This window comes from Protopterus annectens, chromosome 6.part0 (assembly GCF_019279795.1).
Source record: "Protopterus annectens isolate FY-2018-M chromosome 6.part0, PAN1.0, whole genome shotgun sequence".
NCBI classification, from domain to species: Eukaryota; Metazoa; Chordata; order Ceratodontiformes; family Protopteridae; genus Protopterus; species Protopterus annectens.
This window is the reverse complement of record NC_056737.1, coordinates 531,653,462-531,681,188: the sequence shown is the minus strand read 5'-3', so window position 1 is coordinate 531,681,188 and position 27,727 is coordinate 531,653,462. Positions and strand designations below refer to the sequence as shown.

The following is a 27,727-nucleotide window of genomic DNA, read 5'->3' as shown; positions in this document are numbered from 1 at the left end:
CCTTTCTTTCCACAACTTCTTACACATGAACAGCCCATCCTCCCAGATTCACCCATGCTCAAGCCTTCCTAATATCATACCTGGGCTACTACAGACAACAAATATAGCTCTATCAAGTTTACAGCCCTCCCTCCCATAAAAGCTCCTCTTCACACACCTTCCCTTTCTGTCTCCTTCCTCTTCCACTTTTTAGACACATGTGACTGCCCTAAAACTTTCCTCAGATAACCTTCAATTCCATCCCCAACCTTACGGTACATTTCACCTTATTTGTTTATTTAGTTAGTTACTTAGACAGTTAATTAAGTGAACTGCACTGAGGACCCTATTTAGCTGTGAGGTAGGCCAAGCAAGCAAGTATGAAGTGCAGACAATGAAACATAAACAAAAGCTGCAAATGTCTTGATATAGAATAACGTATACTTACCATATATTTTGGTAAGTGCCTTACACAGCTGTACTCTCTGCAAAATATGTTACACTCAGTATAATTCTCAGGTATAAAAAGCATGAAATAATATGGGTGCTTCAAACTCACAGTGACTGGAATAAAGGAGTGAACAAGTGTTTTTTTTTACTTCACTTGCAGCAGCAAGACAAGCCAGATTAGTTGCAGAAAGTGGTTCTTTTGTGTTGTTGTCACTTTGGCCACATGTAATCTTCATTTTCATTGAAAATATATTTAAAAAAAATCTTTTCTAATGCTGGTAATTCAAGCAGTGTAACAGTAGTCATAGAAAATATGCTTTTACACGTGAAAAATTGGAAGCTGTAGTTTTATACCTTTACTTTAGTACACAATACATTTTAATCGGACTGTTTTCTCTCTCACAGGCAATTCGTATGGAACCTATGCTGCTTGATTCTTATTGGCATAGACACTTACTTTATCTTCTGCAGTCTAAAGATACTTACGCTTTGGATGACCTAAATTTCATAATTAAACATAATAAGCATCATGCTGGTAAGTCAACCGTTAAGTGTACTGAAAATTTATTTCTATGTATTGAAATAAAATGTCTGTAATCTGATATTTGACTCCAAAAGTCTCCAGTGTTATTCTCTTTAGCAACATATATTTTATCTGTGTTTTTTTTTTTTTTTTTTCAAGATAGCAGTCTAAAGTCTTGGAATACTGAGGCAGGGGATTGATGTCTTGCACCTGTCATTCATTGAGTGGTTGTCCTGTTCATTGATTGGGTGGATTGAACTCTGCTCCTACTGGGTGGTTTCTGTTTGATTCAGAAAGTCTGCAATACTAACCTGTTTAGACAGATACGTTCTTATTGCTGTTTTCTTTTCTGGGTGCAGCTGTCCTTTTCTGAAAACAGTCTGAAGTCCTAGAACCCACAGGCAGGGAATTCATCTTCTGCTTTGTTAGTTTTTTTTAATCAAAGCAGTACATGGAGAGTTAAAAGAACAGAACAGCAATGATGAATAAAATTATAAATACTTATAACAGGAAAGGAACCTATTTTAGGAATTGGTTTGTTATTCCTCTAATCTTTATTAACTGAGCTGCTGCCATGTTCACTAGTGCATAGTAGTTTTCAAGCAGTACTCAGCACTACTCCTTGTGAGCAGTTGTGGAAGTGAGCATGCACTTCCATGAGGATATGAAGATGCAGAAACGTTTCTTTGCATCCTTTATGTGACACCTGACAGGCATGGACTTTGTTTGACTTTCAACACAGTGACAGAAACTGACAGATTCTCTTTCTATATGTAAGGTCTAATATGAATCAGGTTCAGCTTAATGTAAAGCAATGTGCTGCTATGCACCTTGGTCACCATAATGGAGGCTATCCTTATTCTGTAAATGTTATGCTTCTGCATGTGTTTACTCAGCTGATGACCTTACAAAAACTTGAACAATTCCAAATAATCTGATGTTGTACTTTTCAATCTTCCTCAACACATGGGTTCAGATCCGATCCTTGGATCCAAAGTGGCCGCATACACCAGACTTTGGATCCAACTCTGAGTTACTCCCTCTATCCATAATGCCTCAGTACATCCCCATTACCTTAGATTACATTTGCCACCATCGTTTATTGTGAGTTAATCTTTTTCTTGTTCTTTAAAAAAAGTTTTTTTTGAACTATTACTTTTGATCCCTATCCTCCCTCTTAGTTTTTCCAGGCATTAGAACTTACTACTTTTTTCACATAGTACTCTTTTCTTAACATAGTTGGTATTTCCTTTACCCTTTAATCAAGGTATTCACCTTAAATTACCATTATTGGTAATTATTCTTTTTCTTTTCCTTTAACAAAAAAAAAAAGAGAATCTTATTCTCTTTTCTTGCAGTTCTTTTTTTTTTTGGGGGGGGGTGGAGTACTTCTTTACTGCTTTATCGTATTGTTTGTTATTCATTATTGTACTGCTGGTACTAACTACCATGTTGGAAAAACTGATGGGTTTCAAAAAATACACTTCTTGTGAGCATAAAATTCCAAATTCACATGCCACAAGGAGTGCATATATTGCCTTGGAGCTGGTCACTTAGATACCAATTGCCCTATCTGTTCAAACTTCAACCCCAGGGCTTTGGCTGACCAATGCAACAAGTTGATATTAAAAGGACTTCTTACTGCTACTTCTACTCCATCTTCTGGGGCTCAAACCCCCACCAAAGTTATGAAGTCTGCTCAATCGGAGTACAGAAAATGCTCCCCACCCGAGTCTCCAGAACTTCATTGGAGCCATCAGTCAAAAAAACGGAAAATCTCAGATTTGACACCATCGGATCCAAAGACCCAATCTTTGGATCCAAAATCCTCTGATCCAAAACATTCAGATCTAATAATCAAATCAGTCATTCCAATGATACCTCCATTGGCTGTTAGGTCCTTGGATTCGAAGCCTGGCACTTCTCAAAGAAGTCCTACACCAGAGTATGTGATTAAACCTATTTCACCTACCTCCAGGTCCTCTAGAAGTTTATCAGAAGTGGATGTAGATAGGATGATGTGGACATTTCTCAGAGCTCAGATCCAGATGGGGGGTCATACCAACTCCATCACCTATTGGATCCTTGAGCCTTCCTATGACATGCCACACTATTCTCTCTCTCCTCCTCCAGTCTGTCCAGTTGTTTTAGAGTCCCAGGATCCAAAATCCCTGAGAGGTCCTTAGTCAGATCTGAAGACGATTTCTTCTTTGACCCCAGTGGTATCCCTGACTAGTTTCACTCTGATATTCTCAGACTGGAACAGATCCTGTAGCCAAAGTGTTAGTGTTAGATCTGTGAGGCTGGGATCATCTCGGATGTTGCCAGAACTATCCATGCCCCTTGAAACAGTTCAGATCCGGTTCCATCCTTGAGGCATGGATCTGAGACCAGTTGTGATCCGCCTATGATAGGAGCATTAGCTCCAATTCGGGTGGTCATGTCTTCTCTGGGTCTGTCTGCCTTTGAGAGGGCTTTTTCTGTCTCTTGAGAACCACCTTGTCATTCTTTGGATCAAGACCCTATTCCCTCATCATCTCTGAAGTTTCCAAGCAAGCTTTCTTCCCCTGTACATCCCATCATTTTGTCTTCGCAAAAAGACTCTGCTAAGAAAGTTTATAAGAGCAAGTGGAAAAGATTCTCCACTGGGCCTTGAAAAACGAGCTTGATCCTTTTTCTGCTCCAGTTTCTACAGTACTTGAAATTTTGGCAATTTTTTTAAAGAAGGAGCTAGTTTTTCTACCATTAAGTTACAATTAGCAGCTATTTCTAATTTTCACACAGGAGACCAAGATTAGACCTGTCACTACCCTGGGATCTGACCGTCGTGCTTCAAGGTTTAACTCAGAAACATTTTGAAAATTCTGCTACAACTGATTTAAAAATCCTTTCTTGGAAAATGGTCTTTTTAAATGCCATTACTTCTGCAAAGAGGATATATGAACTCCAGGTGCTTTCCTCAAAGACCCCTTATATTATTTTCCATAAAGATAGAGTTACCTTCTAGGCAAGCTCTTCCTTTTTACCTAAAGTAGCCTCTGAAAACAACATTAATCAATCCATTCATTTACCAGTTTTCTTCCCAAATTTTTCAAATAAAGGAGAGTACAAGCTTCATCTCCTGATGTACACAGACAGTTATGCATTTATCTTCACAAGACAAAACAAATCGGAAAATCAGATCAACTATTTGTTTCCTTTTCAACAAAAAGACTGGAGTTCCCAGTTTCAAAAGTCACTTTAGCTAAATGGATTACAGACTGTATTTCTTGGATCTATTCTCAACAAGGTATTGCCTTAATCACCCAAGGCTCATTCAACCAGATCCGGGTCTATATTAAATCAGTGAAGTAGCATTACCGCGAATGCCGTTTCACCAACACATCCACACTGAAACCCCATAAGAACGAAACCCCAGGTCACTGATTTTTTTTCCTATGGATAAACATCGGTAGACCAACACAACATAACAAACCACTTAAAATATTGCAACATGGGGGGGCTTTGCCCCCACCCCCCAACTAAATATACCAACTGCAAGATTGCACTACAGTGGGAAAAGGGAAATGTCATGGCACAGGCCAAGCAATTTTTTTTCCCTGGGAAAAAAATCACTGACCTGAGCTTTCCCTTTTATGGGGTTTCGGTGTAGTTGTGTCAATGAAATGGCATTCAGTGTAATGCCATTTCACTAATCTGATATAGACGCACCAGATCCATGGCTGCTTCATCTGTTCTTTGGTCAAGAACATCTTTTGATGACATTTGCACAGCAGCCACACGGTCCACTGCTCATACCTTTGTTACTCATTATAAATTGGATATTATAACTCAAAACAGAGCCGCCTTTAGTTTGGTGGTACTCCGGAATATCCTTCCCTGAGGGCCACCCAAGATCAACGTAGCTGGGGACTCTGTGCCATGTGTTGAGGAAGAATGAAAAGGACAACATCAGATTTAAAAGTTATGTACTCACTTCAACTAGGCATCTGTGTTGTCCATTTTCATTCTTCCTCAACTTCCCTCTCATCCATCCCCCATCTTTCAATCTTCTGGATAAACCTGTTGGATTGTGTTTTGGAACTTACAGTTGTGGGTTTGAGCACTTCCTTTTTCTGTCAGCTATTTCTGTCTAGCTATATGGGCCTTATGGCAGCACACTTGATCTGCGGTATTGGGGATGGACTAAGGCATTGTGGGTAGAGGGAGGAGCTTGAGAGTTAGATCTGAAGTCTGGCATATGTGGCTGAGTCGGATCCGAAAATCTGATCCTGTATATCAAGCAGAATTAGCATAACTGAATATGTAGTCCACCCATTACAGACTCTGTAGAGGAGATTTATATTAATTTTAAAAGCCACTCTTGAATAAAATTTTAGCTACTGCTTTGAGTCTATAGTTAATTTGACATCAGTAGAACAGCAGTAACTTTTTTTTCTTTTTGCAAATAGTTGAAGGACAATCTTCAGGGATAATATTTTTCCCACGAGAGCTGGTAAATGTAAAACAAACACCAAATGAGCACTATATGTTCAAACTCAATCACAAATTTAAAATCAAGATTGATATATTGAATGAGCTTTGTGAAATCATATTCGCATAGCAGAGGGGGGTTAAAGGTACTACTTCTGTATTAAGAGGTTGGTTTCATAATTAACATTTGACTCTTTGAAATGAATCTTAAAATTAAGCTTCCTTAAATATAAGTTTGTCAATTAAAACATTCTCAATTTTTGTATAGGATGTGGGATGTGGGAACAAAAGTCTGACCTTAACTGAGCAGATCAGCATGTTCATGATCATACAAATTGGAAGTATAATTGTATTTTTTAAAATCATCTAGGGTATTAAACATAACACTTGGGCCTGAATCTTCAGTAGTAGAAATGGTGTCGCCTAAACATAAAATACAGTTCATTTCCTTTAAAAGTTGTGATTTGTTCTTACACTGTTCCTCCACTGCCAGTGATTCAGTTCTGTCCTGTGGTAGTTGGAATCTTGTTTCTGATTTCTCCGGTTTCTCAACCTCTCGGATCTCCTCATGGGGGCTTTCTCTAAAGGGGGAAATACTTCATCAGTAATCCTTTTGGCTTGGTTTGGATGAAAAATGAGTTTTCCATTTGATCCTGCAAACCACTTCCAGAATTAGATGGCTTTGGATGGGCTTGACCTTCCTGGTATTCAATCCTATCCCTTTCCATTTTCTTCTCTTTATGATTTTTTATGTCCTTATTCTTTTTATCAATATTGCTGAAGATACCATTATATTGTGCATGACTGTGTTCAAACAAGTCCTTGGTAATTAATTGATCATGTTTAGATGCCTCTTTGACCAGGCTGTCAATGGTTCTCTGAATGTGCCTCATTAAAAGCTCCATTAATTCACAGCCTTGCTGGTCAAACAGTACTAGCAGTTCTAGGTGGAGTTGGGGATTGGGAATTAATCCAATTGGAAACTTTCAGCTCCATAGTCCATTAGGAACTCTCTTAACTTTGATGTATTCCAAAAAATAAACATTTTCAACCTGTAGCTTACAACATTTTTAAAGAATATTTTACAGTCCATCCATTGATTGTTGAAGGGTACTTACTTCATTAGCTGAATACCCATTAAAATCGGTTGGTGTATTAAGCCAGGTATTTAACTACTCACATCATCATAATTCGGAGACAAATGCTCATTACCTAAGTTCCAATTAACAGTGGAAACTGATCCATGTCTTTCATGGGTTTGCTGCCCCAAAAATAAGGCAAAAGGTATATTATTGAATTCAGAATCATGATGTAACCGTACCAATAAACTGGCCACTTACTGACATAATTGCTGAATGAGTTGTGTTAGAAGCCCAATATTGTATACAATATCTTTAGAATAAACTGATGTATACCTTTTGCTTCTTCCATCTGGCTCAGGAGAAGACATAACTACACCAATGAATTATGAAACCCAGAAACACTTCCAAATGTACACCACAAACCAGGTAGAAGAAGCAGTCAAGATGTCATAAAAAGTCTGTAATTATTAGGAAAATAAAACCACTAGATTAATCACTTTCATCAGGTTCTGACAATTGACTTCATCAGAATCAACCCGTACAACATGAATACAAAATGTAAATACCCCCCCTAAAACCATGTGCTCCAAACAACCAATCAAAATAATACATTATAAAATACATCCTTAAATGATTGTGAAACCATAACAATCAAATAGGCTATGTAGACCACACACGAAAAACGCACTCAAATATAAAAATGTGTAATGTTGAATAACAGAACAATTCCCTAAACTATATATATATATGAATACATAAAGTACTTGCCAAAAATATGCTCATTCAAGCCTGGAAACATCATGGCATTAAGATTAAGCTGCCTAATGACTTCTTGCTCCTCAATTAAATCAAACCAAGGACCACCCCTAATGTTTTTCACAACTGAGTCTACCCCCCCTCCCGAAAAGAAAAAAAAAATGTGGTCAGGATAAATAGAAATGTGTTTGAACAAAACGTTCTTATTATTTTTATTCCTGATGTCCAAATTGTGTTCTTATATCTTGTCTCTGAATCTTCTCTGGGTTTTCCCCACATAAAAATCACTACAATTTTGACACATGGCAAAAAAAATTATTCCTGCAGAATTACATGTGCCATAAAAGGTTGTGTAAATCATCCAATTGCTTTAACTTTATCACCTTCAAAACCAAACAGGGTACAAAATCCACATTTCAAGGTGCAGTTTCTTTTACATGTCTTGGGTACTGTAGAACAATTTCCTTTTCTATACACTGCTTGTGGTTTCTTACCCAAAATATCAACCATACCATCAAAACAGGAAAAAGAGTCTTTTACATGACCTGGGGACTGTAGAACAATCCGCTATTTCTAAATGATTCTTAATTGATTTTTGTTTTCTGTACACTACTTCTGTTTTTGTACCCAAAATATCAACCATATCATCAAAACAGGAAAAGATTATCCAGTTTTTGACAAGAATGTTAAAAACGGTGCCATGATTATGTGTATATGTAGTAATAAAAGAACAACTCTGTTAACCATCCTTTTCAACACTGTTGACAACTAGTATATGTACTTGTGGGGACCTAAGCAAGGGTTGTATAGAATCATTTCTTCTTTTCAATGTAACCTCATTTTGTATTATAACCACTAGATCTTTCATGTATCCCATTTAAAAAAAATCAGTGCTAATGTTTGCCCTTCACACAAAAATAATTCTCAGAAATCATCAGGGCAAGTCTTACATATTGCCCCTTGATAACATCCATTTTTTTGGTGCGCAGGGTGGCAACTAATGTAGTGAAGCAAAGTGTTAGTTTTCCTGTAAATATTACTTACACTTTTGTTGTTGATCAAATCCTTACTGACTGAAATGTCTAAACAGTTAATCATATCATTACTATATGTATGGGTGAACCTTAAAAAGGGAGTAGTACTATTTAGGTAACTCATAAAATTTTCTTTTTCTGCCTCGGATTTGCCCCATGCAATAAAAATATCTTCCAAATATCAGAAGTAAAGCTTCCGGGGGGGGGGGGGGGGAATTGGTTAATTACCAAGTTCTTCTCTCATTGTAACATGACTGTGTTAGCAAACACAGGGGCACAAGAAGCCCCTATTGCTACCCCTTTGTTTTGCTGAAATTATTGACCATCCATAAGGGCAAAATTGTTGTTTAATACAGTCTCCATGAAGGTGTCTCAGATATTGATTTCATAAGTGTTAAACTCAGTATCTGCCACCAAAATGTCATGGAACCATTCTAGTCCAGTAGAATGCAGAATGACATTAAACAGGTTTGGCACGTCAATAATCAAGAATGTTAAATTGTCAGAAAACCCTACTTCCCTCAATTTCATCAAATAATCTCATGAATAATAAGTGTGAAAAAGCAATGTTAAGTTGTCAATCTCGCCTTCATTCTTGCTGGATGGGTTCGGAGCCGACCTTCGGCTCCGACTCGGCCTATACTAAAGCTCGAGAGCTATTTATACCGGCTCGAGGCTACCCTATATCTCACAATGCTAGGCGGTAACTACCCATATCTCGTTTGCCGCTTACAGCTGCGAGGTGCATTTATTACCGGCTCTTCAGGTTAGAAGTTTTAATTCTAAAATTTTCTATCTTTTATTCAGGGTTTTTCTTAGTTTTAGTTAGCGACCATCCCATTAGCCTCCCTTCATAGCTAATCCCCCTTCTGGTCCCTTTTTAATCCCTTTTTAAATCCCTTTAGTTATAAGGTTAGGCCTTTGGGCCTATTCTGCTTAACTTGTCAATTTAATTTTTGTGTGACTGACTTTACTGTTTAAAAGGGTGTGTGTGTGTGTGTGTGTGTGTGTGTGTGTGTGTGTGTGTGTGTGTGTGTGTGTGTGTGTAAATTTTGGTACTTAGGATGTCAAAAGACACCAGGGTCTCAGGCTTCAAGAAGTGTGACTCGTGCTGTCAGAAGATGTCGCTGACAGACGGTCACACTTCTTGTGTTTATTGCCTGGGCCCTCTGCACCTGCAGGACTCTTGCTCGGTCTGTCATACGTTCAGCCCAAGAGTCCTGCAGGAACGCAGAAACAAGTTAATTTTGAGGGGCTTGTTAAAGCCTGAAGGTTCCCCGACCAAGTCTTCATCGGGGAAAACTTCGAAGCCATCTAAGCCATCGGCTCCGAGCTCAGAGCCTTCGACTGGTGGTACAAAAACTGCTGTCACATCGGCTCCGGCTGGAGCCGATGTTTCCAAGACACAGTCTTCATCATCGGCTCTGGCTGGAGTCGACGTTCCTCAAATTCAGGCTTCTACATCGGCTTGAAACGGAGCCGATGATTCCAGGACTCAGTAGGCGCCGATAGTGGTGTCGGCGCCATCTGTTAGCCATAAGAGGTCCAGATCTCCATCCTTGGAGTCTGTTCACTCGGCTCCGAGGTCTCCCTTACTCTCGGAGCGGAGTCATCGAACCCATTCCTCCAGGTCTTCCAGGACCACGACCTCGAGAGGGTGGTTAGTAGACTTCTTAAGTCTCAGGCACTAGCCCAAATGCTTCATAGCCCTTCTCAACAGACAGTGGCTATCCCCACCCCATCTTCGATTCCTCCTCTGACTCTTCCTCTGAGTTCGGAGCCGGAGCTTGTGGGAGCCGTGGCTGTTGACACATCGGAGCCGATGCCTCACCTTTTGGCTCCGTCATCGGCTTCGGTCTCTTCCATGGTCCCATCCTTGGAGGGATCCGGGCGCATGGACTTCCTCATCGTCTCTGAGGGGGCGAGTGGCATCGGACCCTTGTCCGACCCCATTCTCCCTCTCAGAGCTTCGGCGCTGGTAAGTTCGGCCCCGACATCGGCTTCGGAGCCATCCCTCTCGGTGCCGGGAGGGGTCCTTATCTCTTCGGAGCGGGGACCTTCTACCCTGCCTGATAGGGGTGCCTTCGAAGTCATGAGGAGTGTACTGGCCCTTGTGCCTGCTCCATGGTCGGCTCCTTCAGCTCCTCCCTCTGTAGTGCCTGCTACGGTCTCTACCCACCCTCGCATTCCTGACCGTAGAGATCCAATGCCTCAGGTTTCCCCATTGGGAATATCCTCCTCTTCCGAGGTTACCCCTGATCCATCAGGGGAACCCCCTCAGAAGAGGAAATGTAAGAGGAAGCATGTGGACTCCCCTGAGTCCATTACATCGGATACCGACTTGGATGAGTCGGAAGGGTCCCCACGGTCCCCCTCTGAGGATGTCTCCTTTTCAGACATCCTTAAAATCCTGAAGCAGAGGGGGAATTGGTCTACCCTTAATCCTTCTGAGGACGAGTCAGTTTACCTAGAGGCTTTTGGCTCTCGCCCTTCCACCTCCTGGGTGTCTCCGCCCTTTGGCCCCCTCATGGAAGTGGTGGCACGGAAGGCGTGGACGGCCCCTGATATGATGGAACCTACCCCACAGAGGCCTTCCAAATTTATAATAGCCCCTTCGGACAAACAGTTTTTAGCCAAGGGTGTCCTGGTTGATGCTATGGTGGTGGCTGCAGCTACTAAGAAGGAACTGGCTGATTCTTCAGTACCTGTCCATCCTCCTAACAAGGAGTCTAAGACTATGGATAGGTACGGCAAGCGGATGTTTTCTTCAGCGACCTTTGTCATGCATTCGCTGAATTATCTGTGCCACTTCACCCACCTTCAAAGAGACATGCTCAAAGAAGTGGGTGAGGTCTTACAGGATCCAACAGCTGTGGGGTCTCAAGACAAAATAAATTCCCAGCTGGCAACCCTGAATTCCATTGTCAACTCCTCCATGCGGCTTATTTCCTATGCGGCTGATGGGGTGAGTAGGGCTGCAGGCACAGGCGTTGCCTGAAGGCATCACGCCTGGATGCAGCTTTGTAACTTTGCAGACCCCTTTAAGGCGTCCTTCACTAACTCCCCCTTTGACGGTTCAGCTTTGTTTGGACCTCAGGTGAAGGATACTTTGACCCAATGCAAGCAAGAAAGCAAGACTCTCTCTGCCGTGGGTGGCCATTTTTCCACCCCGTCTAGACCATACCCTAAGGGTCAGAAGGGTGGGAAGATGTGGTTCTGTAAAACGCAAGAGGTCAGTTCCCCTCTAGAGACGGGGGGGCAATAACAGACGCCACCCTAGGGGCAGAGGAGGTCCGCAAAATCAGGGTAGCAGAGAGTCTCTTTCTGACAAACCCTTCCAACATCCCTGAGAAGCTGCCCAACTGTCCGCCTTCGGAGGCAGTCGGGGGAAGGTTATCACTGTACCCAGAAGCCTGGCTTTCACTCACCCAAGACAAATGGGTACAGTCGATCATATCCGAGGGTTACAAAATTCCCTTTATCCACACCCCAACTCAGCCAAAAGGACCCCTTCCAGACGTTCCACCCAGTCTAAGGGAACAAGCAGTACTAGAAATATCAAAACTGCTAACAAAAAGAGCCATCCAGCCAGTCCCAGCAGACCAACAAGGATCCGGAATCTACTCCAAGTTCTTTTTGGTACCAAAAAAGACAGGGGACTGGAGACCCATATTGGATCTCAGCAGACTAAACAGGTCTGTAAGAAGAACGAAGTTCCGGATGGTCACGCTACAGTCCATTCTACCCTTTCTAGGTCAGGGCAATTGGATGTGCTCAGTAGACCTTCAGGATGCGTACTACCACATCAAGATGCACAGGCGCTCCAGGAGGTTTCTCCGCTTCTGGCTGGGAACCAGTCATTATCAGTTCAGAGCCCTGCCCTTTGGTCTCACTACAGCCCCCCGAGTGTTCACCAAATGCATGGCAGCGGTTACGGCTCATCTGAGGCGTCAAGGATTCCAGGTGTTTCCATATCTAGACGACTGGCTCCTCACTGCCACCACCAGGGGTCAACTTCTCCTCTCCAGAGATTACACCATTCGTACTTGCAAAGGGCTAGGTATCTCCATAAATTTCGAAAAGTCTGCCTTGTCGCCTTGTCAGTCTATTACCTTCATAGGCGCCACCTTGGACACAGTCCAGCTTTCCGCAAAACTAACCGAACAAAGAGTTCTAGATATTCGCAGGCATGTTCACATCCTTCTTCAGAACAACAAAATCCAAGCCAGGTTTGTCCTGAAGGTATTAGATCTCATGGCGGCAGCCATTACTCTACTTCCCCTAGCTTGCTTTCATATGCGGATCCTTCAGTGGATGCTTTTTTCCCAGTGGTCCTTTCAGCAACTTCCAATGTCACACAGCATTTTAATAACCCTGTCTTGCGAGAAACACCTTTCTTGGTGGATGGTCTCCCCTCAAGTCCTTCAGGGCAGACCATTTGTTCCTTCTCCACCGGTCGCCACTGTGACAATGGATGCCTCCCTGATCGGGTGAGGGGGGGCATTTTCAGGGCAGGATGATCCAGGGCACATGGCAACCTTTCGAGTGCCACCTGCACATAAATGTCTTGGAGATGAGAGCAGTACTTTTAGCGTTGCAAGCCCTTCAGGACTCTCTTCCCATTGGGACTATTGCAGTTCAGACGAACAATATGTCCGTAGTGTGGTGCATCAACAAGCAGGGTGGAACCAAGTCCTATCCCTTGTGTTCAGAGGCCCTCAGACTTTGGCAGTGGACAATCTCCTCTCAGCGGTTTCTGATAATGCACATCCCCCGGAAGTCCAACAACATAGCGGACAGGTTAAGCAGAGCCATTCTCATGCCACACGAGTGGTCTCTCAAACAAACAGTAGTGGAAGAAATTTTTCAGAGATGGGGTCGACCTTGCTGCGACCTTTTTGCAACACCTCAAAACAGCATGTGCCACGACTTCTTCACTCTCTTCCCGGCCACCCCCCCAGAGACGCTCTAGTCCACGATTGGCCCCGGGGACTTCTGTATGCCTTTCTCCCCTTTCCATTAATCACTCAATTGATTCAGAAAGCTACCGCTGTGAGAGCCACCATGATCCTCATTGCTCCTTACTGGCCTCGTCAGATATTGTTTCCATTTCTGCATCGTTACCTCTTGGGGCAGCCCTGGCATCTGGACCCAGTGCCAGATCTCTTGACCCATCAGTCGGGACAGCTGCACCACTCCCTCCAATCTCTCAACCTCACAGCTTGGTTGCTCCAATTCCAACCCTAGCCAGGCTTCCCCTTATTTCCCATTCTGTGCATGACATACTTATAGCTTCCCTAAAGTCATCCACCAGGAGGATTTATGCCGGCAAGTGGAAGCGTTTTTCCTTCTGGGCAGGAGCTAGAAATATAGATCCTTTTACTGCCCCTATCCAATCAGTCCTAGACTTCCTAGCCAAATTGTTTCACTCAGGGTCTTCTTCCTCCACCATCAGAGTACAGTTAGCGGCTATTTCGAACTTTCATGCAGGCTTTTCGGACTCCAGTATCATGTCCCATAAGCTTTGTAAAACCTTTCTCAAAGGTATCTTTTTGCTTAAGCCCTCAATCAGAGACCCCCCACCGCAGTGGGACTTAAATTTGGTTCTAACCTCCTTGATTCTTCCCCCCTTTGAACCTGCGGCTTCCTGCTCCCTGAAATTGCTATCTTGGAAAACTCTCTTTCTGGTCGCCATAACATCTGTGAGAAGAGTATCAGAACTTCAGGCCCTTTGCATTCATCCACCTTATCTAGTTTTCCATAAAGACAGAGTGTCCCTCAGGACTAATCCGTCCTTTTTACCCAAGGTTTCTTCTGAAGCGAACCTAAACCAGACTATCGATCTTCCAGTTTTCTTCACCAACTACTCCAACAGAGCGGAGCAAAAACTGCATTTTCTGGATGTTCATCGTCAACTCCGTTACTATTTGGATAGAACCAAGCAAGCTAGGAAATCTGAGCAGCTCTTCCTTTCTTATGCAGCAGGCAAGAAAGGCCTTCCAGTTTCCAAAGTAACCCTTTCTAGATGGCTGGCATCTGTGATCACTTTCATCTATCAGCTCAGATGCCAAAAGTTACCGTCAAGGCCCAGGGCTCACTCAACTAGAGCATTAGCCACCTCTATAGCTTTTCAGGCTAGATTACCAATAGATTCCATTTGTGCGGCAGCCACTTGGGCCTCTCCTCATACCTTTATCTCTCATTACAAATTAGACATGGCCTCCAGAAGTCGGGCTAATTTTGGTTCCACCGTTCTCAAGAGTCTGTTGCGATGAGCCACCCAGGGTGAAGGTGCTAGAGACACGGTCCCATCCAGCAAGAATGAAGGCGAGATTGACAACTTAACATTGAGAAGTTATGTACCTACCATAACGTTCCATGTTAGTCGTCTTCTTCTCGCCTTCTTTCTTGCGTCCCACCCCCCATCCCCCTAGCCTGGACAGACCTAAGGATCCTTGGGGATCTTCTTCTTGCCTCTGTTTGGCTCCTAGGCTATCCCTTCTGGTAGCTATAGGTCTAGGTGACTTTTGAGTGAGGTTTCCTCTCCTCCTTTTGTTGGAGAGCAAAACTGCTATGGTTTCAGCTATCAAACGAGATCTGGGTAGTTACCGCCTAGCATTGTGGGATATAGGGTAGCCTCAAGCCGGTATAAATAGCTCTCGAGTTTTAGTATAGGCCGAGTCGGAGCCGAAGGTCGGCTCCGAACCCATCCAGCAAGAAAGAAGGCGAGAAGAAGACAACTAACATGGAACGTTATGGTAGGTACATAACTTCTCATTCACTAAAGTTTTTACTTTGACTTCTACGTAATCATGTGTAAGACAGATTATTTTAACAAAATGCATGAATGTTTGTACGACAATAATTTTTAAAGAAACTTCCCTGAATTACATTAATATTGTATAAAAGAAAATACTTTTTTCTTCGGGATATGGTTGACCAAGGTCAAATTTCCTATGACCTTTTTTTTTTTGAATGTCAAGTTTCCAATGATGCCATCAATCTTTGGCATCCTGAAAATCCATAAAAGCGTAATAAATCTGCTGTTGAGACCTATAGTCACTGCTAGTAGGACTAAAGTGCATCCCTTAGCCAAATACTTAGATGTCAAAGTAAAAACTTGTCTGAATGCTTTTTCACATCTGTGTCGTGATTTGTTGGATTTTTTGATGAAATTGAGGAAGTAGGGTTTTCTAACGATTTAACATTCTTGACTATTGACATAGTGAACCTGTTTAATGCCATTCAGCATTCTACGGGACTAAAAATGGTTCCATGACCTTTTGGTCCACCTATTCTAACAGTTTGCTTCACTATACTAGTTGCCACCCTGAACACCAAAAACAGGGCTATCAAGGGGCAATATGTAAGACTTGCCCAGATGATTTCTGAGGATGAGTTATTTTTGTGTAAAGGGCAAAAATTACCGCACTTTTTTTTACTGGGGTACTCGAAAGATCTAGTGGTTAAAATACAAAATGAGGTTACATCAAAAAGAAGAAATGGTTCTATACAACCCTTGCTTAGGTCCCCACAAGTACATCTATTAGTTGGCAACAGTGTTGAGAAGGATGGTGAAAGGGGATGTTCTGTTATTACTACATGTGCCCATGATCATGACATTTTTGACATTCTTGTCAAAAATTGGAGAATCTTTTCCTGTTTTGATGGTATGGTTGATATTTTGGGTGACAAACCACAAGTAGTGTGCAGAAAAGGAAAATAAATTAAGAATCATTTAGAAATAGTGGATTGTTCTACATTTCCCAGGTCATGTAAAAGAAACGGCACCTTCAAATGTATGTTTGTACCCAGTGTGAATTTGTTTTTGAAGGTGACAAAGTTAGAGTAAATAATTGTACAAGTTACACAACCTTTTATTGTACATGTAATTCTGAAGGAATAATATATCTTACCCTGTGTCAGTATTGTAGTAGTTTTTATGTGGGGAAAACCCAGTGAAGGTTGAGAGACAGGATATATGAACACAATCTGGAAATCAGGAATAACAATAAGAATTCTTTGTTTAAACACATTTCTATATATCCCAACCACATTTTTTTGGGATAGACTCAGTTGTGAAAAACATTAGGGACAGTCCCTGGTTTGATTTAATTAAGCAGTGAGAAGTTATAGGGCAGCTCAAACGTAATGCCATGATGTTTCCAGGTGTGAATGAGCACACTTCCATGGCAAGTATTTTCAAACTGAATTCGTATATAGTTTAGGGTATTATTTTGTTATTCAACATTACAGATTTTTATATTTGAGTAAGTTTTTTAGTGTGTGGTCTACATAGCACATTTGATTGTCATGGTTTCACAACCATTTACAGATTGATTATGTATTATTTTGATTGGTTGGTTGGAGCACATGTTTTTTGGAGGGGTACTTACATTTTGTAATAATGTTGTAAGGGTTGATCCTGATGAAGTCAATTGGTATAACCTGATGAAAGCACTTAATCTAGTGGTTTTATTTTCTTAAAAAAATACCAATTTTTTATTACATTGTGACTGCTTCTTCTACCTGTTTTCAGGCGTACATTTTGAAGTACTTGTGCGGTTCTCAGTTCATTGGTGTAGATTTTAAATCAGTTTTGATGAGGAAAATCACACAAACAATATATAACTAAATATTAAATTAAGTAAACTAAAAGTGTTGCTCTGACCATACCAGTTTTGAAAGTCTGTCAGAAGCTTGAATTCTTTACATCGATTGCAAATGTGTACAGTATCTTCTGCTCACTCACTCTCAGTGGCACCTCTTTTTAATGGTAAAGATCAATAAATTACAGATCAACACAGGATTGTTTCAGATAAACACTAGATTGTCCTCTCTGCAGTGTGTATAAATTTATAGCTGACTAGGCCCCTTAGGATGGCTAGAATTTGCCTGTCTAAAACCTATCTGTTTCTAACAGCAAACAGTGAAAATTAGAGTTAAAACAACAAAATATAAATCAAAGTAATCCTTCTTGTCTACAGGCTATCCATATTTTCCTACCAACAGTGAACAAATACTGGTTAAAAATTAAAATATAAATGAAAATTTGTCTATTCTTACCAGACAACTGCACAGTCAATCATTAGCCAACACAGGATTGTTAAAATAAGCTGTGACTTGCCATCTCTGCACTCTGTGTGAATTTATAGCTGAATAGGTTCCTTGGAATGGCTAGAGTTTGCCTATCAAAATCTGTCCCTTTCTAACAACAAACAGTGAACACTGGAGGAAAAGCAACAACATATATATCAAAGTAAATCTTGTCTACAGGGTATCCCTTTTTCCTACATCAGTGAAGAACGGTAGTAAAAATAAAATATACATCAGAATAAATCCTCTGTTACAAGACAGTTGCACAGTCAATCACACAGCAACACATGATTCCTTAGATAAGTTTTGGGATGTCCTCTCTTCAGTTGGTCTGAATTTATTGCTGACTGGGTGCCTTGGGATGGCTAGAATGAACCCTTTCTAAAACCTATCCCTCTCTAACAGCAGACAGTGAAAATTAGAATGTAAACAACAAAATATAAACTAAAATAAATCTTCTTATCTACAGTCTATCCCCTTTTTTCCACAAACAGTGAAAAACAGTGGTAAAAATAAAATCTAAATAAAAATAAATCTTCTCTTTCCATATTCTCTCCTCCCTTCACCAGTGACTAGGTGCAGAAACCTAATTCCTTCTCTCCACCTTTCTGTTAATTATTTTTTCATGTATGTCAAATTCTGTATATTTATAGACTGCAGCTTTACATTAATACTGTTTTTTTCACTGCTGCTGTTGTTGTACCATTTCTTAGTTGTTATTCCCTGTTTTGAAATCTGCCAATTATTTTGCTGTGGACAAGGGCTTCAGAAAATGCACCCACTGTAGCCATTAAATCCCACCCCAGGATACCTACAACCTTTGAGTGTTATGTCTGGGACTGAAGCATCTTCAGATCTCATGTTGCTGCTCACAACCTTCTGCCTTGGATTTGTTTTCGTTTCAGATCACATGAGTGTTTGCTCCCTTCCTCCTCCTCCTCCACCTCTGATTCAGACAAAGGTAAAGACAAAGATAAAGATAAGGCAAAGAAAATTAAAAAGACAGAGAAAGGGAAAAGGAAAGCCAGATGAATCTTAGTCTCAAACTTCACTAAAAGTTTCACAGACTGACTCCTTGAAGGTTGCCTGTGTTCTACTCTGACTGCTTCAGCTCCATCCTTATCTCCAGTGCCAGGGCCTTCCTGCATGAAGACATCATCATACATGATCACTCCCCTAAAAGGACAGTTGGCAGAATCTCTTCTGAAAGTGAGCTTTCCAGCCCCCCTCATCCACATTCCACTTAATTCTTTAGATGTACCAGATCAATGAAGAGCACTTCTGATTTTGAATGGGAAAGGATGATGAAAGCTTTTGTAAAGGTTCAGATTGACATGAGTGTCATCCCATCCCCCTCTCTATCTAGGGAGATCAGATTGTCTCTACATCTCCACTCTTAGAAGCTTCTTCCTCAGTGCAGATTTTAATACTGGACATCTTAGCACTGACAGAATTGGATCCCTTTGTGCTGACTGCAAAGTGACCAACCCATTCTACTCTGATTTCTTCAAAGTTAATGGATTATTAGGGTCGACCCCACAACATGATGTCTTTGGCACTGTCTATGATGCAGACTCATTTTATGTTTTTTGCAATTTTGTGGTCATTAGCCTTGGATGTGTTGGTACCAATCTCAGTGTTGAAGCCGTAAAGAAAGTCCTTTTCAGCACCTCCTGAGGGACTGATATGGTCCTGAATTGGAGATCTGAGCTGCTGATGGATTATGTATTAGCTACTGTGTTCAATAAAAGGCTCATAGCCTATCTATTTAGGCTAGAGATGTTGTAATGACTTTAGCTCCATTCCTGGGCAGCCTCTGGTCTATAACCTTTCCTTCTCGCCATCTTTGACTGGGACGGGGAGATTTGAAGGCCTTACACAAGCTCTCCACAAAAGTTTTCATGAGTATTTGGGTGTTTCTGATGAGGCCCGTCTGGAACCACCTCAAAAAAATACATGCAAAAGGAGGCACATTGAATCCACAAAGGAGTCCCTCACTCCTGAAACCGACCTGTATGAAGATGAAGAGTCCCCGTAGTGACTTTCAGAGGTCCAAATTTGGAAAAATATTGGAATCAACGCATCAGAGGCCCACTGACCTCCCCTCCCCTTCCCAGATGAGAAGGTTCTGTTTGAGGCCATCACATCTGCCCACTCTTCCTCCTGGGTAATTCCTTGCATTGTCCATATGACAGACCTGATGGCAGAGAGGCCATTGCAGGACTCCAATGTGATGAAATTCCTTACAAACCAGATAAGATTCTGTACCCTCTTAAGGACAGACAACACTGGTGAAAGGGCCGCATGGTGAACCCCATTATTGTGGCAGTGGCCAGCAAGAAGAAACTGTCCAATGATGGTCCAGAGGCCTATTCCTTCAACAAAAAGTCTCAAGACAATGGATTCAGTGGGGAATCAAGCAAACATGTTGGACATGTTTGACTTTGGAACATTAAAATATCTAACTTATATGATGCATTTCCAAAGAGCTTTTGCAGAACAAACACTGGACTCTTTGAGGAAGCCTGCCATGGCTGAAACTTGAAAGCAACTCAGGTTTAAATATGGCATCTATGCCAGCTATTTCCAAACTTTCTATTGGGCTGCTACCCAATGCATCTGACAGTGTTGTTAGAATGGCAGCCATGCCTGGCTCAGCATCTCTGATTTTATAGACGACTTCAAGTAATTCTTCATCAATTCATCCTTCAGTGAGTCCTTACTGCTTGGTCTCAAGGTTAAGAAAAAACATCTGAAGCATGAGTAAGGATGTAAGTCTATTACAGATTATTTTTAGCTGTAAAGAAGTCAATGGACCTCAGGCCCATTCTTGACCTATGTGGCCTAAACCAGTATGTAAAAAAGACACAATTCCAGATTGTCATAGTAAAAGTCATTCTTCCCTGCCTACTGGAGAATAACTGGGTGTGCTGTGTAGACCATCTGGATGCTTATCTCCACATGAAGATCACTGAGGAGTCCAGAAGGTATCTGTGCTTCTGGATGGGAGCCAAACACTATCATTTATGAACTTCGTCTTTTGGTCTCACCACAGGCCCCCTACTGAATGTTCACCAAATGCATACTGGTAGTTATGACTCATCTGTGACTCAGGGGAATCAGCATGTTACCATATCTATATCTGGGAGATTGGCTCCTGTCTGCACAACAACGGTGCCTCTTTTGTCAGCCAGGGATTACTTACTTTACTTATATTTGTCCCTAAGCATCTAAGTGAACATGGAAAAATCCCCTCTATAACTATTCCAAACCTTAGTGTTCATAGGAAACCATCTGGATACAAGGCTCTGTACTGTCAAACTACCATTAGAAAGATCTTTTTCATTTAGCACTGTAGTTTCAACCCTTTTAACATAACTGCCCCCGTCGGCTTCTGTCACCTTAAAAGCTCTTGGGCTTATGCAGCTTCTATACTGCTTATACCTCGCCAACATTTGACATGAGTCTTCTACAGGGGACTATGAGCACTCAATGATCTCAGCTAATGGACTGCATGAATGAATACTCTTTCACCTCTTTTCTGTTTGCAGAAAACATTGAATGTTTTAGATGGAATCCCACACAGTCTCAGTTGGAAGACCTGTTACCCTTCCCTCTTTCTAAGGCCACAGTGACCAAGAATGCCATCTGAAGTGGGGGGACATTTTGAGAGTAGAATGATCAAGGATATGTGAATGGATCTACAGGTCAGTCTTCACATCAATATGCTGGCGATGAGGGCAGTCCTCCAAGCATTACAGATGTTTCAGGACTGCCTTCCACAGGGTGTGATATCTGAGTAGTATCTCAGTTGGAAGACCTGTTACCCTTCCCTCTTTCTAAGGCCACAGTGACCAAGAATGCCATCTGAAGTGGGGGGACATTTTGAGAGTAGAATGATCAAGGATATGTGAATGGATCTACAGGTCAGTCTTCACATCAATATGCTGGCGATGAGGGCAGTCCTCCAAGCATTACAGATGTTTCAGGACTGCCTTCCACAGGGTGTGATTTATGTACACTCAGACAACATGTCAGTAGTCTGGTTCATCAAAAACCAGGGGGAACCGATCTTACCCCTTATGCTGAGAGACCATGAGAGTGTGACTATGCATAATGTCTTCATAGTGCTTTTTTGTAGCAATACACTTTCCTGGATGGACCGGTTAGCTTTGAGACAGGCTCAGCAAATCAGTTCTGATGCGTAACAGGTGGTACCTCAGTCCATCAGTATCAGTAATCTTTCAAGTCTGGAGCCAGCCTTGCTTGTGGTATGTTTGCATCTTCTACCAACACAAATGCAGCAAGTATTTTGCTCTCATCCCTCCACATGGACAGTCCCAGGAAAGTTCTGGTCTGCAGTGGCCATCTGGACTTCTCTGTACATTTTCCCTGCTTCCACAAGTGATAAAATTCCTCCAAAAAGCATCTCTGTGCAAGGCTTCAGTTACCCTCCTAGCCTCTGTTTTGTCAGTTCTGGATATGAAGCTTGTGTCTGAGCTTTGATATTCTTATATAGCTATCTGCAAGGAGACCAGCAATTCAGTACCTGGAAATATTGTAGGTTTGAGGAAGAAACTAATCTCTACATTTGATAGAGAAAGCTTTAATAACTTTAACAGCTCAGTATCTTTCTCCTCTTGCCTCTAGTTGTGCGAATTACTTCTCAGTTATTTATTAATTCTAAAAAAGACTGAAAATAAGATGAGGAGCAATGACATATGTAAGGTCTAAGATGGGGTATTCTACCCAGCAGTGACACACTCATTTGCTTTGGATGTCTTCCTACAATGACCGATGGCAAGGAGAGGAAAGGTTTTTGCTTTAAGTATTGAATCAGAGTATATCACTCTGACCTTGATGCACAAAAGACTATAGAATTTGAAGAGATTTGAATGCTGTTACTGATCAGTTTGTACTACTTTGTGACCTGATGAGGAGTTTACTTTGGTTGCACAAGGTTGCAGTGGTAACAGTGATTTGAATACTGTTATTGAAATCCTAGTATTTTTGTAGCTTCATAACTATTTGCAGTTGTAGGGCTTGTTTGCCTGTGGAATTTGCTTTTCCTTTCAATTAAAGGATGATTTGATAATGCTAGGGATCTCCAGGTATTTGTGCTAATCCTGTCTTTTCAATTAGTTTATCACTGGACTCAGTTTGATCATGCTACTCATCTAGTACTATTTTTTTTCTTTTATTTTTCATTCTCCTTTGTTTTTCAATGCTGCTTTCATTCTCAACTCATAACTTTATAAGGTATTTTATTTATATTTTATTTTAACTGATTGTTCACTTGCTTAACTGTTTTTTTCATAACAAATTTTATAGTAAGTTATACTTTATAGTATTTTTATTTGGATAAGACTAATTGACTGTTGCTGCCGACTAATATTTAATGACTCTATTACACTTGATTATTCTGATACAACTGTTTTTAAATTACAAAGATATTACAGTTTTTTTGTTATAGTACTTAACTATGGTCTTACATTATAGTTGATCTTTGCTATTATATTTATGCCCTTTATTCTATGTAGACTGCTGCACCAACTTTTTAGCTCTGAAGATATTTCCATTTATTATGGAGACATCTTGGTGGTCACTTCAGCAGACCAGTGAGGGCACTTTGAAAAACATATTGGTTTTGGGGCAGAGGGTCCATTGTAACTTACCTAAGGGCAACATTTAGAGAGCAATTGTCTACTTACAGTACCTAGGGTCTTTATGAGCCATCAAGGGCAGACTACAGGGACCCACTCCTCTTTGGTACCTCCCTTTTTAATTTCTCCAAATCCTTTGGGTTTCTAATACCATGATGGGAATGGACCCCATTCCTAAGTTAAAGTACGATTAAAGTTCATGAAATTAGTATTGTTTCAGTCTTTGATGTCAGCCAAAAGTGCTCTTCACAGCACTCGTAGTGTGCCCAGTAATGACTCCTTCTGCAATTCATATGGAGTTATATGTATTGGTAACATATCTAAATATGATTATAGACTCTTTTTTATAAGACCCATTTCACCTACTACTATTGGAACTATCTGGGTATCTTACTTCCACATTGCTCTCATTTCTGTTTGCAAATCCTGATACTTTATGTCTCTCTGTACGCAGGACGCTGTAGTCACTGGGTGAAGTGATTTGAATGATCAATGCTACTTTTGTCTTCTTTTCTTGGACCACTATAGCCAGTTTTCTAGCATCTTTCTTTTGAACTATTGGCAATGGATGATCTCCTGTGATGTAGACTTCATCATTTTCTATGATGCTTTGTGGTTCATGTTTCCAGTGTTTTTCAAACACTTCAGTACCATAATGTTTGCACAATGCCCAGTGCAACAGTCTCACCACATTTTTATGCCTTTCAGTATACAGTCCTTCTGCCATTAGTATGTCACAACCAGCAACGAGGTATGCAACTGTTTCCAATTCTGTTTTGCAAAACCTACATTTGTGTGTTTCTCCTACATGTTCAATGGACTTTGTAAACCAAAGCGTACGTAGCCCACTGTCTTGTGCTGCCAGTATTAACCTTTCATTTCTTGGTTTGAATTTACCTCTCCTTAACTATTCCTGCATTTGTTTCTGATCAACATGAGGTTCTTCTAGACGTTTTCTGCACTTGCAGCTATATTTATGCATTTTCCTCATTTTCCACATTTCTTGCTTTCTCATCTGGTCCTTCACCTTATATTCTTTCGTTTTTTGGCACTTTCGGTTGCTGCTTGGTTTTTATCTACTTGTGGTTTGATTTCCATTCCTGCTTAACACTAATGTGCTTCTGCTGGATTAAGCAGGGAAGTCTTCTTAGATTTATTCTCCTCATGTTTCAAAACTTTCACTACATTTGGGTCTTGTGAGGTCAGCAGATATGTGTGGAGTCCCACGATTGCAGATCTGTACATATAATCAATTTCAAGAAGGGGAATATATAATCTTGGTATGCACTGATTTTTATAAATCATTTGGTGAGCATGAAAGCACCCTTCTTGTTTTCCTATCTAATTTATTCAACATGTTTTGGGGCCAGTCAATCATTCCAAAACAGTAAGTTAGGACAGGAAGAGCAAATTGGTTTATAGCTTGGATTTTGTTCCTAGCCATCAGCGCTGTTTTCAGGATTAATTTGAGTCATCTAAAGTACTCCTTACTAAGTTTTATTCGCATTTGTTCATGTTTTATTGTTGATCCTTCATCAGTTCCCAAATATTTATATACTCCCTCTTGCTCAAGTTCTTTTATATCACATTCTTGCCCCAAAATGATGTTTTCTTGGTGCTGCAGTTGCTTTTGCACATTTATCAAGACCAAATGACATTCTTATATCATTTGAAAAAGTTTTGACAACTTAACAGTTGTACTTTCAGTTCCTCATCTGATGAGCTATACAGTTTTAAATCATCGACAAAGAGAAGATGAGAAGTCTTTGCACTTTGTTGTTTTCTAGGAGCCAACTTATAGTCATAGCCTAAGCTATTAAGTAGACAGCTTAATGAGTTAAGAGCAAGGCAGAATAGCAGTGGTGACAGAGAGTCACCCTGGAATATCCCACTTTGAATTTTTATCCCTGGAATAATAATTTGTCCTTTATTATGACTTGATTATAAAGTGGTCTTCCACTGTTTCATAGTCACTGTAATTTTGTCGATCAGTGTAGGGTGTATCTTATACATTTTTAAGCACTATTTTATCCACGAATGGTGGATACTATCAAATGCTTTTTTGTAGTCAAGCCATACCATACTTAAATTCTTTCCCCTTTTACAGTTCTCCTCTATGACTTTATTTAACAGCAAATTATCCTTTGTTCCATATGACATTCTTTTATTGCTCTTTTGTTCTATTGCCATAATTGAGTTTTCTTCTAAATGACTATAGAGTCTGTCTGCATCAATTCCAGTGTATAGTTTATATGTCATCAGAAGGCAAGTTATTGGTCTATAATTTTTAGGGTGACTTGCAGGTTCACTCTTAAGGAGGAGCATTGCTTTTCCTGTTGTTTGCCAGGTTGGTGTCTGTTCGTGCATATAAATAGTTCTTACTAAATCTGTTCATGCATATAAATAGTTCTTACTAAATCTTAATGTAACATTTGAATAAATTACAAGAAATCAAAGTTAAAAAAACTGAATAGAGACTGGACTGATTACAACAGTGGGTTAGCCTACCCTAAACAGCCACTATCCCAGAAATAAAATCCTACTGGGCAAGGGACTATGTACGTAGGAGGTACAGGAGGGGCTAACAGAACCAAGTGGAAATTACATAACCTAACAAGAATGAAGGACACCAGCAGGATGAAGTTGAGACTGCTGTACGTAGAAGCAAAAAAATAGTTTCTAACAATAGGAATAATCAAATTCAGCCTATTGACGAAGGATATAGTAATGTTGAAAGTAACTCTAACAGCCAGCGACTCAATAATAGAAATTTTTCGAACAACAGGCACAACCACAACCCACACCAGAGGTCTATATTACCATATCGAATGGTAATAATGCTGAATGCTCATATGCGCGAATATTCATGAGAACGAACTTGCTATGCCCCCCACACCCCTGCTAAATATATATTCCAACTCTGAGGTTGCACTACAGTGAGGAAAGGGCAAATATTCCAATCCTCACTGTGCCGCAACCCCAAAAACACAAGTTCGGTCTCGTGAATATTCGCTCATATGAGCGTTCAGCATTATTACCATTCAGTATGGTAATATAGACCCCATACCAGAGTCATCAGGCACAGAACAACAACAAATGCAGAACGAACAAGAGGTAATAGCAAACTTGTATTTACCATTATCAGATAACACTGACTGTGAGCTCATTTACAATAAAGAAAGATACTTTAAAGTCTATAATTACTCATCTTTTGTAATTGAAAGTGAACTCATAGAGCTGTTAGCTAGGGACAATATATTTGTACCAGATGCTTATGCTGACATTGCAAACGTATTATTAGACTTAAAAATGTTTGTTAGAAAATTGAACTTGACTGCAATGTTTGGCAATAATAAACCTAGAAATGAAGAGTTTTGTATAACTAGTACCTATAAACCTCCTCTTGCACCCGTTGTTATGTTTATTTGAAAAAAATTGCAAGTTAGATTTTAGAAACTGTCTAACAAACAACAAGATGCGTGGTAGGAATGTAAATATTAGTAGAGAAGAAAAAGTACTATTAAATGAATTGCAATGCCTACCAGTAAGAGTGATGAAACCTGATAAGGGGGGGTGGGGTCACTGTAATGAACATAGATCAATATAACTTTAAGATGAAAGAAATTTTGCAGGAGGTTTGAGGACATTCCTCCAGGAGTTCATTGATTTCCTCATTGACTCAATTTTAGGTCATCACACAGTGGTGTGCAGGGTGACCTTAATTTCACCTTTTGCCCATGATTTTAGTTACATTTTTAAAGATTTGAGGGTTGCTCAGTTGATTATCTCTGCAACACACAATAGTGGGTATACACTGTATTTGGTCTTTCTTATGTATCTGGTTATCCTGAACCAGATGGTGGAACCAGTTTCATGGACAGACGATTTCCTAGTTTACATTGAGTTAATCCTGTCATCTCAAAGTTCCACTGATCTTGAATTATGGGTGGTTTACAGTACTAGTCACGTCACTGCTAAAAGATTTTCTGGTGCAATCTTTCAGTTCCTTCCAGAGACAAGTGCTTATTCTGGGGATGCCCTTGTGGAAGAGTATAACAACAATCTCTCCCATATCTTGGACTTCCCAACCCTAGGTTGCATCTTTCCTGTTCCTACTAAGAAGTGTGAACTTTAGTTAAATCACCCCCTTTGCATCATGCATAGAGCTGGACACAGGCTGGAGTATTGCTGGAAACAGGCCAGCCTTTGGAATGACAAGGTTGAGCTTAATGAACACTATACTACTTATCAGATAGAGGGTTCCCATAAAAAGTCAGAATTTCTGTCAAGGGAAATCTCTTTGGTGACTAATTGACCAGCTGCACTTTTTTCGGGTGGTGGGGCAGCTATGCAGCCCAGCCTGACTGGCCACCAGAAGAGCATTATCTATCACTGAATGTGAAGTAACTGCTCATTTGTTTGCTGACAAAGTTGCCTTCATTAGGTCTGCTTTATTCCAGATGATTCCAAGAGTGGTGTAGTATGTCGTCCTTCAACTTTAACTATGTCTTGGTTGATGTTTGATATTCCAGATTTTGATGTTGTTTCCAGAAAGTATGTGATTTACAGCATTTGGGCTGCATCCTTGTCCATCTAAGCTGGTTTCGTCTAGCTTCAGTGTACTGGGTCTAGTGATTTATCAGTAGCTTTCTTGAGGAATGGGTTATTTCC

The 27,727-nt window shown here is 40.7% G+C and overlaps 1 protein-coding gene across 1 annotated transcript in view; it reads left to right on the top strand.

Moving 5' to 3' along the window:
* The window catches only part of TTC6 (tetratricopeptide repeat domain 6), a 2,436,149-nt gene that overhangs the window by 567,063 nt on the left and 1,841,359 nt on the right, over positions 1-27,727 (top strand). Inside the window, exon 4 of the mRNA XM_044074245.1 lies at positions 835-964. Within this exon, the coding sequence (XP_043930180.1) occupies positions 835-964 (130 nt within the window). The remainder of the gene's footprint in view (positions 1-834; positions 965-27,727) is intronic.